The sequence below is a fragment of the Chiloscyllium plagiosum genome, chromosome 29 (genome assembly GCF_004010195.1).
Source record: "Chiloscyllium plagiosum isolate BGI_BamShark_2017 chromosome 29, ASM401019v2, whole genome shotgun sequence".
In the NCBI taxonomy this organism is placed as follows: domain Eukaryota; kingdom Metazoa; phylum Chordata; class Chondrichthyes; order Orectolobiformes; family Hemiscylliidae; genus Chiloscyllium; species Chiloscyllium plagiosum.
The window spans coordinates 29,119,317-29,132,267 of NC_057738.1; the positions used below are offsets into that span (position 1 = coordinate 29,119,317).

General features: G+C 40.1%; 1 protein-coding gene across 6 annotated transcripts in view; it reads right to left on the reverse strand.

Moving 5' to 3' along the window:
• Positions 1–12,951, reverse strand: part of exoc2 (exocyst complex component 2) — a 318,264-nt gene that overhangs the window by 17,176 nt on the left and 288,137 nt on the right. For all 6 annotated transcript variants that reach the window (XM_043719385.1, XM_043719383.1, XM_043719382.1 and 3 more), the window contains one exon: positions 233–288. In XM_043719385.1, coding sequence (XP_043575320.1) covers positions 233–288 — 56 coding nt within the window. The remainder of the gene's footprint in view (positions 1–232; positions 289–12,951) is intronic.

Consider the following 12,951-nt stretch of genomic DNA (forward strand, 5'->3'; position numbering starts at 1 on the left):
TTGACAACACAAATCAGAAATAAGGAGCTATGGTAGGGACATTTTCTGATTGCTCCTTAACTGAATCCACCTAATGCAAACAATATTTCACTGCTATAGTCACCCAGCCAATCTAACTTCTGTGTCACTCCAAAAGACATGACTGCACAAGTTGCTTCTGAACCTGCTAAAGCACAAATATGTAGAACCAAAGTGAAGATTGTAACAATGCAAATTAATTTGAAGTCCTTACCTCCGCATGGACAGCAATAATGTTAACTAAAGCTTCCTTTAAGTAAGTTCTGACACCTAAAAAGATTGAAAGAAACATTGCATAATATAACATTACAGTAATTGTTTGGGCTGATAAAAGGCAAATCGTGCTTATCTGAATTAATTTTTATTACTGAGTTAAAGTTCAATTTTAATTGAATTAAATCGAGATTAGTGTTGTTACAAGGATAAAGATCTTGGACTTGATCTTTCAAGGTACAACACACTTGTTTGGTTTCCCAAAACTGGCTTTAACAGAAATGGGAGAGAGACTGAGAAAGAGAGGACATGTGAGAGAGACACCTTTTTATACCATTTATCGCTATCTGGAAAGGTTACATGTCCAGGGTCAATCCTCATGAATAGGTGAGTGCACAATATCTCAAAAATGGATGCCTGGATGAATGTTTGTGAATGGTGAGATGGGCAGGTTAGCAGCTGCATCAGTGGTTGGGAAGGGTAATCAGGCAGTGGGATTAGTCAGGGGAGGTAGTTGGAGTTGCTAGAGGGAAAGCGTGGTCAAAAGGGACAGTTAGAAAGTTCTTGGGGGCGTTGGGGTAATCAGTGAGTGTAGTAAGAGGGTTCACCAAGATAGTCTGGAGAGATAGTTGAGGCTCAGAGTGAATGAACGTAGAGGTCTGTTGTGTAGTTTAGGTTTTTCCTGTTGAATATTTCTGGGTGACTATCCAGATAAGTAGAACAGAACTGTCCAAGTCTCTGATTCTATAGAGCAGGAGACTTTGGTGAGGGTATTGGAAGCAGGGGAACTGCCAATCAAATGGTTTAAACTTCCTGGACAATTCTCGCAGAGTACAGCAGGCCAACAGTTTTGTAGGGGCCCCAACGATCATCTTGGCTCACGTGTCCATTCTTGAACAATCCCACAATTTGAGCCCTTCCCTTTCACTTCACCTTCCATGGTCAAGGAACTCAGACAGACAGTTTCAATCACTAATAGCATTGCCATGGCTTCTTTGTGAACCACTACAAAGCATACAAATTTGGTCTCAGTGGGGATTCTGCCTCCAGTTTAATATTTTTCACTCATGCAATACCGAATGCTGTATCAGGATTTAATATAGCAAAACTATTTTTATAGCAACACAGGAATTTCTGAACAGGAATAACCCAAGGTGCATCTGGTTTGTCGTTTATTATTCTGAAAGTCACATGATATGAGAATAATGGAGGTGTTGAATAGTCATAGCAATTAATCATTATCAAATAGTCTATAACAAACCTAATAATGATACAAGGAAATCCTCAGAAGTAGAGAGCTTATTCCTCATTTGCTGGGACTTGCTGGATTCCATTAATGCCATTTATTTTTCCAGCAATTTCTGTCCTCATTATGTCCCTTTTACCTCTAAAGAAAGCAAACTCAAGTCTTTAACCTATGAGGAACCAAATAGTAAAGACCAGAGAAGAGATGATGCATTTCGAGGCAATCTTTTCTGATTTAGTGCCTAAAAATATGCTAAAGATTTATTTGGTTACATATAATGATACAACAGGACAATCTTTTAGATTTGGAACAACTGATTAACCCCACCATGGGTATTTCAGGTTGGTTTGTAGCTAACGTGAGACTAATTTTATCAGTGCTGCTTCTATTTGGAAATGAGGCACATAAACAACAATGAGACTCTTAATTGAAAATGAAAGCTTGAAAATTGTAATTATAAAAGTCAGATTAAAACAGTAAAACCTGAAATCAAGGAGAAAGAAAATGGAAAAGTTACTGTAGAATTACTATAGAATTAAATTACTATTAAAAATTTAAATTCTTGTTTTTTTTTCACATGTAGGCTTTTACAGTGAAGCTACCCATTATTGAATAGCTATTGTATCGTAACAATTTACTGATAATCTCTTATTTGCATCAGTATCCTTTTTAAATTACAATGCACAACATACTTAAATTGTACATATGTAAGACACCTAAAATACGGGTCACTACCACCAGACATTCCAATGGCAGGTTTTACAATATCAAAGGGAAGCTTGGAGGTAATTATCAGACCTTGAATGAATGATTTTATCACCTGTATTTTAGTGAGAAAAACAGTAAAATACGATGACAAGCTTCTCCACTGTTGCCATGACCTAGCACCATTTTGAATAGTTTTAAGAATAAAAATGTGATTTAGATACAGTCCATCAGTCCTGAGCCAGCTCATCATCAGCGATGCCTGGCTGCCATCCCTCCTCTTCCGCCTCACCACTTTCTACACTGGACATAAACTAACTTTGAAGTCGCCACTCTTCAGGCGCCATCTTTAGTCACTGGGCCTACCTCATTGACTTCAGCTCTGCTGACGATCAGCCGCAGATTCTGATGCCAGTGCTCGCCCTGGGAAAGTAGGAGTCCACCTGGTAAGTTCTTCTCATGATACAGACATGACTTCAACTGCTGGGAAGAAAGGTATCAAGGGAATGGCCTAAAATCGGCAATGGTATGAAATATATGAAAGTGGGGCAGGATTGAGTCACACAGTAAATATTCTGGGACAGAGTGTCATATCCTCAGATACATGGAACATGAAAATGAACAAGAACTGCTGTGGGATTTTCACACAGAATGATAGTCTAAATGTGTTATAAACTGTACCATCTGTAGTCATCTTTGGTTACATCGGTCATAAATCAATTCTATGTTTTATTCATATTGTAAGATCAACCAAGGAGCTATAATTGAAAAGAAGGGATGCATAAATATTCAATGAGGGATAGATTCAATAGTGTGTCTGGCACCCAAGAGTGCAGGGCATCTGCTCATTCACAGAATAAACACACTTCAATACAATGAAGTATGGAGTCTCCTGTTTTTATAGTTTTATTTCAGAGGAAATACAAAGAATAAAGAATTATGGAAACTGCAATCGCAATCAGTTTCTGTTCCCATAACTATGGATTGGCAGTTTCCCACCTCCCTACCGTGAAGTTAACCTGCAGTTCCTATTTCTGTACTTATTAAATATTTAGCAATAATTAAGAACTTCATAAACTTAGAGTTATGCTTTTTTAAAGAAGAAATTGGTGACTGAATTTTCTCTTTGGTTAAATGTCACTTCTGATACTTTCACCGAGTGCTTCCTGCCAATGCCCTTTGTGACTTGGCATTCACAATCGTTTGCTGCTTACTTCATTAGTTATGCATCCAGGTTCGCATTCAGTCATATCGCAGCAGAGGCAGAAGTACTTGTCATTGTCAGGACTTTCTGGTATTTACGCTTTGGGCACCATACTTTAATGCAATGCACTTGCATGTTATAATTATCTACCCTTACATTTGGAATCCCCACCCCAACTGCTTCATTGTTATCATCTTCTCTGCATCCCAGCATTATGCCACCAATCTCCAATCAGGATTCTCAGTTTCGCCTACACAATACAGACTTCTTGTGATAACTCCCCTTGAAATTTACTGTTCAAATCCCCCGGGCTGACTGTTGTTCACTCCCCAGACTGACTCACCTGTACCACAAAGGCTGGTTGGATTTGATTCCCAGGATTGACTATGACCCAATCCCCTGACCAGATGAACATGGACTGCAACCCTCTGGACATACGTTTTACAATGCCCTTGTATGGCAGCACCCCCTGATTGGCAGTAGTCCCTCTTCACTCAAGTCTACTCCCCATAGCCTTTCAGACATGGCCCTTTGGCTGAAGCTCCTGCAATGTGCTTGCTGTGTAAGCTGCTAGCACACAATGTAGATGCAATTTTTGGCATAGCACAGTGCCATAGGCCAACATGTCCACCCCAATGACTGAAGATCGTTCGTAATCATGACAAGCTGGATGTCTTTCTGTCTGTCCTAATGAACAAAGCTATGTAGAAATGCTGTGAGTAATCCAATTAAATACAAAATGAAAAAACACCAAGAAAATAACCATGAGCCCTGAGATGCGTCTAGTGCAAATGCATGAGATGGGTGTATATACAAATGCACAGCGTAGCCTAGCAGAAGCACTGCAATGTAATATGTCACTGATCTCCAAAGTGCAGTGGAGAAGTGCTGAGATCAGCACATGATAATGCAGCGAGGCCGGTGTTTGCTGATGCCACCTTCAGTAGGTTTAGTATGGATGCAGTTGGTGTCCATGGAGCGTCCATGAGATACTGGTGAATAATGCATAGATCCTGGAGAAACAACCAGTGAGCTGCATCCACCAGGGTAACCACTTTGACAAACTGCATAGAAATGAGGCAAATTAGCTAATAAAGACATGCAAATGCATGAAAATAAGGCCCTTGCCACTTAGTAGCAAGGTTCTCAACAAGCTATTGAGACTTTAAGGGGGAAAATCAGACTTCCTTTAAATCAATGAGCATGAAAGAAATCAGATTCTTAACAATGTATTCTCCAAAATTTTCTGCCAGTGCTCATATCAGTCATTGAGTTGGGAAACCTCTGACTCAATGCAAACAAGAAACGAGATTCCGCCACTCAGTCCTTCCAGCACGTTCCTCCATTTAATAAGATCATGACTGATCTGCCTGAAACCCTTCAATAAAGAGAAGACTATTAAGTGTTCTTTGCTTTCTCTGCTCTAATGGAAAAAGTCTCAAGTTTCTATAATTTTGGATTCTCATCTCTGGTATAATTCTCGCTCCATTTTATTAATTAAAGAAGAATTTACAATAATATATAACAGATCAACACCTCCATCTATTCATCACAATCAAATAAATTTTAGCAATTAAATTCTTCGCAAACTTACTGCACAAATTAGTGTAAAATTACGGTTAATCCCAAATTGAGTTTGGTGGATTTCATTCATTCCAGAGTAGGTCAGTCTTCATATAAAACAGTATTTCAGTAATTATAACTACTGGGACAGGCCAGTTGAGGTAGCCATGTGAATGAATTCATGCTGACCAATAACCTATAGTTCACAAGTAAAAAACAGTGTATATAAAGAAGCACTTCATCAAATGGTCAGAGAAAAAAGCAAACCAGAAGCAAACAGAAACAAACAGAACATAGATGAGTGAGAAAAAGAAACGGAATCTTCGAAGGAGTTTCAAACTTTGTTTTGGTGACTCAGATAAAACAATAAACAGAGGTTCCGTCTGTTATATTAGGTGGTGCTGAAGATCCCATGGTCCTAGATGAAGAGGAGCAGGAAGTTTATCCCACTGCCTCAAAACAAATTCTTAAATAATGAGATCCCACAACAATAAGACAAACTTGGTATAAACCATCTACTTCCCTCCATTGCAATAAATGATAATTAGAATAGTTATTCGAGTAGCGCATATATAGTTTTTTTTCTCTTCTACATCAATAATCAGGAAGGTTATCGGAAATTACAACATGACCATGATCAGCTGGGTAAGTAGGCCATGAAATGGCAAATGGCGTTTAATATAGATAAGTGTGAAGTTTTGTATTTTGGAAAGTCATAAGAAGGTAGGAGTTTCATGGTGAATACTAGGATCTTAAGGAGTATAGTGGAACAGAGGAACCTTGAAGCTCAGGTGCATGATTCTCTGAAAGTGGAGTCACAGATAGACAGGGCAGTGAAAAAGGCTTTTGGCACACTGGTCCTCATCAGTCTGGGCACTGAGTATAGAAGTTGGGATGCAATGTTGCAGTTGTACAGGAGGTTGGGGAGGCCACACTGAAATATTACGATCGGTTTTAGTCACCTTACTATAGGAAGGATGTTATTAAACTGGAAAGAGTGCAAAAGAAATTTACAAGGATGTTGCTAGGACTCAATGGTCTGAGCAATAGCGAGAGGTTGGACAAAATAGAGACTGAGGGGGGATCTTATAGAAGTATATACGGTCATAGATGCACGGATAGGGTGAATGCACTCAGTCTTTTTCCCAGGACTGGGGAATCAAGGATTAGAGGGCATCAGTTTAAGGTTAGAAGGGAAAGAATAAAAGGGAACCTGAGGGGCAACTTTTTTTTTTTTTACACAGAGGATAGTGCGCATATGGAATGAGCTGCCAGTGGAAGTTGTTGAAGCAAGTACATTAAAAACATTTAAAAGGCATTTAGACAAATACATGTATCGGAAGGGTTTAGAAGGATATGGGCCAAGTGCAGGAAAATGGGGTTAGTGTGGATGGACACTTTGGTTGCCATGAACCAGTTTGGGACAAAGGGCCTGTCTCCATTCTGTAGGACTGTACCACTATGACTCTATGACTATTTGAACCATATTAGATTTCTTGAGCTAAGCAGGAACATGCTGTTGAAAATATGAACCTTTCTATGATTAGAGGGTAGACCACAAGTTATAGATGCATTATTTATTATGCGGAATTTAGAAAGGATTACAGTAAAAACCTCAAGTTGGCTGACTAGATGGTTTGAAAATCTAGAAGGTCCCTGAGGTATTAAGTAAATTCCTCAAACACTATTCAATGCCCAATAAATGCTTTTTTTTCCTCAAGCATTATCCAATTCCAGGTTGAGAAATTTATGAACCACAAAATAATGCAGAAAAGACTTGTATGTGGACTATGTGAAAGTCAGAGAGATGCACTTTCAGGAGGATGGGGAAAAGAAGCAGTAATTTAGAAAAAGGATTGCCAGAACAAGATGTCTCAGATGCTGAAGACATAGCCACAAAAGGAAGATGGGGTTGCACAGAGACCAGTCGGAGGAATATAGAGTTCTGAGTGTTTCTAGGGCAATACAAAATTACAGAGATAGTGAAGAGCAAGATCACACAGAGATTTAAAAATAAAGATACATATTTGAAACTGGAGGGACTTTGATCACCCCAGCTTTCCTTCCCTCATACATTAGCTGATGCTGTTCATACCTCTTTCCTCAGGTCCTCTACCACCATCGTATCTTCCAAAGTAAATAACCCATGTTGTCCTTAAAAATGGCTGCCCCACTTCTTCAAACTTCCATTCCATTCTGACGTTCTTGATAATGCTGCCGCTTTTCAAATCAATGATTGTCTCTCCTGGAATACCATGTCTGAATCCCCTCCAATCAGTCTTCTGACCTCATACAGTACCAAACTAACTCTCATCAAATGGCACAAGACTGGGTAAACTTTCACTCCTCATCCTTCATGACCTGCTGCAGCCTTCAATATGGTCGAGTACACCATCCCCCTATAATGCCTCTTCACTACCATCTCGATGGGTAGGACCACAGTCGTTTGGGTCTGTTTTTATGTAATTAATTATAGCCAGAGAATGACTGTCAATTCCTTTTCCTCCCACTCCTAAACCATTACCTCTGGTGTCCCAGCAATCTATACTTGGTGCCACCATATGTCTCATCCACATATTGTTCCTCAGCAATGTAATCTGGAAACAGTGTCAATTTCTACTTGTAAACTGATATCATCAAGCTTACCACTGCTTATGGCGCTCCTTCCATTATATCTAAACTGACAGTCAGCCTGTCTGACATACAGTGCCAGAACAGAGCAGAATTACCCCCCAATTGAAAGCAATTCTCTGAAATTAACCGCAAATTTCATTCACCAGCTACTGATTCCATTCTGCCAACCTTCCTAGGCTGTACCAGACTGTGTGCAGTCATAGTGTCTTGGCTGAACTGGAAGGAAGGTGCATAAGGAATACATGGTTGCACGAGAGTTAAATTGGAGGAATGCAGAGTTCTGAGGGATTGTGAGGGATATGACATTCATACATCACTAAGACTGTCTGACTTCTCTTAGGTTACTCATCTCTGCCCCACTCTTAGCTCATCTTCTGCCGAAATCCTCATTCTACGGTTTTATTATTCCCAGATTTGACCATCCCAAATGTGCTTCAGCTAGTGCCCTACATTGTGCTCGTCATAAACTTAAGGTCGTTCAAAACTGTGCTGTGTCCTAACTTGCCAGAAAATCCTTTTACCCTCTTTACACCTATATTGGATATTGGGAAAGTAACAATTGAATCATAAATTTGCATTCTTGATTTCAAATCTCTCCATCCCCCTCACTCCCTTCACTGTAATCTTCTTCAGTTCCACATCCCTCTGACATGTCTATGCTCCTCCAATTTTAGTCACGTCCTTTTATTTTATTGGCTCCACCACTGATGCCTGTGCTGTCAGCAGCCAAAGCCTAAGCTCTGGAATTGCACCTTTAAACATTTCTGTCTTTCTACTGCTTTCCTAGAACCTCTCTCTTTGACCAGACTTTTCGGATATCTAAATTAAGATTCTGCGTATCAAATTTTATGAATGCTCCTGTGGAACACTTTGCAAGGCTAAAGTATGTTAAAGTCATTAAACTCCTGATAGTTAGTTGTGAAGGAAGAATCCTCAGCCAATCTTTATTTGGGATAGATTTATTCACAGAGTGAAACATTACAAGTACTTATGCCTTGATTCCACTCAATTTGTGTTAATTAGTGTCTCTTTATATGTGTCCAAGTAACCATCAAATTAACCTCCATTAACTTAACCCTAATTAACACAATTAGAAAAAAAACTCTAAAATATTAAGTTGCTGTTGTTCCAGCACTCCTTCCATCATAATAACATGCAAGTTAAAAAAAATTAAATTCAAGTAATTACAAAATCTTGAACAGAATACTAGTCTCATTAACAATAAATGTACAACTATGGGCAGCATGGTGGCTCAATGGTTAGCACTACTGCCTCACAGCACCAGGGTCCCAGGTTCGATTCCAGCTTGGGCTACTGCCTGAGTGGAGTTTGCACATTGTCCCAGTGTCTGTGCGGCTTTCCTGCAGGTGCTCTAGTTTCCTCCCACAGTCACAAAGATGTGCATGGCAGGTGAATTGGCCATGTTAAATTGCCCATAGTGCTAAGTGCTTCATTCAGAGGGAAATGGGTCTGGGTGGGTGACTCTTCAGAGGGTTGGTGTGGACTGGTTGGGCCAAAGGGCCTGTTTCCACACTAAGGAATCTAATCCAATATCATTTTCAAAATCCATCTTGTTCCCCAACTACGTTCAAGGAAACAAATCTATTATCCTTAGCTGGTCTGGTCTACTTGTGTCTCCAGAACTTCAGCAATGTGATTTACACTTAACTGCCCTCTGAGCCACTTAGTTGTCTTCAGGAAGGCAGCTCATCACCACCTTCACAAGTGCAATTATAGGGAATGTACAATAAATGTTGGCCTAATAAGCCCACATCCTAACAGCAAGTTAAGAAACACTTCTCTCATCTTATGCCTGGTTCTCCTGTTATTTTCCTTAAATCTGAGCCCTCTGATTACCTTCCAGCCACTGGAAATAAATACTCATCATTCAGCAAAATCATTCGTGGGTTCAAATACCTCTATTAAATTTTAACCTTACTTTCCCTGCTCGAAGAACATCTACTCCTTCAGTCACTCCCTACAACTTAAATGCAACATTATTGGTGCCATTCTAGCAACGTCCTCTGCACCCTCTTGAATACTTATGTAATTTCAAATGTTTGCAGCAAGAGTTTGACACAATATTTCAACTGAGCTTTAACTGATGCTTTATAAGATGCGAGGATCACTTGCTTGCTTGTGTAAGGGTTGCCTGCACTTATAATGCCAAGGATTCCACATGTTGCCTTTTTTTTGGAAAAGAACACTGGCTTCACAACTTGCCCTGCCACATTCAAAGATTAAGAAACACACTCCTTCCCCTACCCATCACCTCGATCCCTTTATTATTCTCTTCAACACTGCATCAATTGTTATACTGCTTCTCATTAAAAACATATTATTTCATAACTCTACACTAAATTTCATCTGCCCTATGCCCGCCTAGTTCACCATTCTCCCAATTCCTCTACCAATTGGGTACCATTTCACTCCTAAGCATCCCAGATGTCCACCTATTTCACCTCCATTCCCCATTCCATTTCTCTAAACCACCGCCTTCTAAACGCAATAAAGACAAAGTCCCCCTTGTCCTCACCTATCACCCCACCAGTCTCCGCATCCAACGCATCATCCTTAAACACTTCTACCAACTTCAACTAGACCCCACCACCAAAAAGATCTTGCTCACCCCACCCCCCTCTGCCTTCCACAAGGGCTGTTCTCTTCGCCAATCCTGGTCTGAGCCACTCTCTCCATCAACCCATCCAAACCCCCAGGTACCTTCCCTTGCAACTGGAAAAATGCAAAACCAGCTGGCACACCATCTGCCTCACATCCATCCAGGGCCCCAAACAGTCCTTCCTGGTGAGACAGAGGTTCACCTGCCTCTCGTCCAACAGTTTACTGCATCAGGTGCGCCCGGTGTGGTCTTCTCTACATCAAGGAGACCGAAAGTAAACTTAGAGAACGGTTCACCGTGCATCACAGCTGGGCCCACAGGGACCAACCGAATCTCCAAGTCACCACCATTTTAATTCCCCTTCCCACTTTCTTTCCGACATGACCATCCTCGGCCTCCTCCATTGCCACAATGAATAATACCGCAAATTGGAGGAACACCACCTCATTTTCCACCTGGTCAGCCTACAGCCCGCAGGACTCAACATTGAGTTCTCCAATTTCAAATAACCACTCTCCCCATCCGCCAACTACCTTCCCAGCTCCTCCCTTCCAGTCCTCTCATCAACCTACGGGATTCATCCCTCCCATCAACCAATCAGGTTGTACCGTCTACCTGTCTTTATCTATCCCCACCTCACCACCCTGCCCCTGCCTGCCCACCACCCCACACTCCCCACCCACCCCCAAAAAAAAACTTTATTTGCGGCTCCCTTTACACTAAGCCCCAGTCCTGAAGAAGGGTTACACCCGAAATGTCAACTTCTCCACCTACTGATGCTGTCTGGCTTGCTGTGTTCTCCCAACCTCCTACTTGTCTACCTTGGAATGTAGCATGTGCAGTTTTATTGTCTCTAGTTCACTAGTCTGGCTACATTCTCCTGATTAACCTCCTCAATGTCTTCCACATTACTTCAAATAAATAGTTAAAGATATCAAGGTGCAACGATATGACGTGCAGTAAAGTCAACAATAAGGTGCTTGTTATTTAAATTTTATTGAAAATTAAGATTTTGGTATTTAGATTACTCACACAGTGTTGATATTGGAAAAAAATATTCTGTCTATAAATTTCCTTGAATGCCACTAGATGGTGTATGAATGACATGAGCTAATCAGTCCTTGCATTTTTCCCTACTCCATTCTCTCAGGGAAGCATATTGTCTATGCTTGAGACCACAGGCCCTGATCTTGCAATAGTAACGACAGCAAACCTGTCAACATTCACCATTATTTCTTTGAAACTGACAGCAACATCTGGAGTCTGTACATGTGAATTTAATTATGGAAATCCAGAATTTGTTTCTCTACGGGTATTGAATTATTAGATTTCATTGCAGTTTGCAGGACATTCAAGTTCCTGAACTGATGGCAACTTCCCTTTTTTTTACAAAAAACACCCATAAAAGGTTTGACTTTTTAATGCAATGTAATAAGTTAAAACTATTGCTGAAATACATCTTATGTCCTTGAAAAGTTTTGGAAATTTTTGTATTGTCCATGTTTTTCCATGCAGTTAAAAATTCCAAGTTTATTCCTTTTTCAAATTGGTTTATGTCATTTTAATTTCTAATGTGTATTTCTCAATCATTTATTGCACTCTCTGCAAAATTTATTAAAAAGCAAATAATCATCAATGCATTTAACTTCCTGGTTTGCTGCCTATGAGAATACTTCAATGTAATTGGCCTTTTTGATAAAGTCACTGCTGCGGCTAAGCCATTTGACTTGTTCATCAGTATAAAACTAACATCAGGAAAAGGGAAAGCCTCACCACAACTGCTATATTGTTCTTGGCATCTTTTTTCAAAGTCAGTGGCAAGAGTCTTCACTTTGATGCTGACTGTGAAATCGGAGCCATTGTCATGGTCAAGAACACAAATTTCACAGATACTAACACAGCACAGTAACATATTAATGTGTAAGCCTTATTTTGTCTTAATCACTCACTCAAATGTGTGTTTACCTATGATGACTGAAATGTAAACTGAAATCAAATTGAATTTAAGTAAACAATTCCACTTCCACAAGTTTCTTGCTACCTACATAACTAACTTCATCATACAATGACTAACCAACAATTTTGTTAATAACATTTAAGCTAAATACAGTTAAGGGCTTATTTGCACAAATATTACATGAATTGATTAATTGCTAACTGCAGCTAAATTATTCTTTCAATAACACTGCATAATAGATATGTGTTTCACTACTTTGTTCCCTGAAAATTATTCTGGGATAGCATGGTGGCTCAGTGGTTAGCACTGCAGCCTCTCAGTGCTAGAGACCCGGGTTAGATTCCAGCCTCGTGTGACTGTCTGTGTGGAGTTGCACATTCTCCCAGTGTCTGCGTGGGTTTCCTCTGGGTACTCTGGTTTCCTCCTACAGTCCAAAGGTGTGAGTTAGGTGAATTGGTCATGCTAAAATTGCCCGTAGAGTTAGGTGCATTAGTTAGGGGGAATGGGTCTGGGTGGGTTACTCCTCGGAGGGTTGGTGTGGACTAGTTGGGAACCTAATCTAACAAAATTTCCATAGGATTGCAGATATCTGTACACTTGCATTATTTTAAACATCAACTAAGAATCAAAACTCTAGAATTGTGAACTAGTTCCCTGCTTTGGGGCAATTGGGCAATTTGGTGCCATTGGCTCATCGCACTAATTAGCAGAATAATCTATGAAAGAGGCACAAGACATCTGATTTAATCTTCGCACTAATTCTGTTTTATAGCAGCAGAGAATTGAGTCTA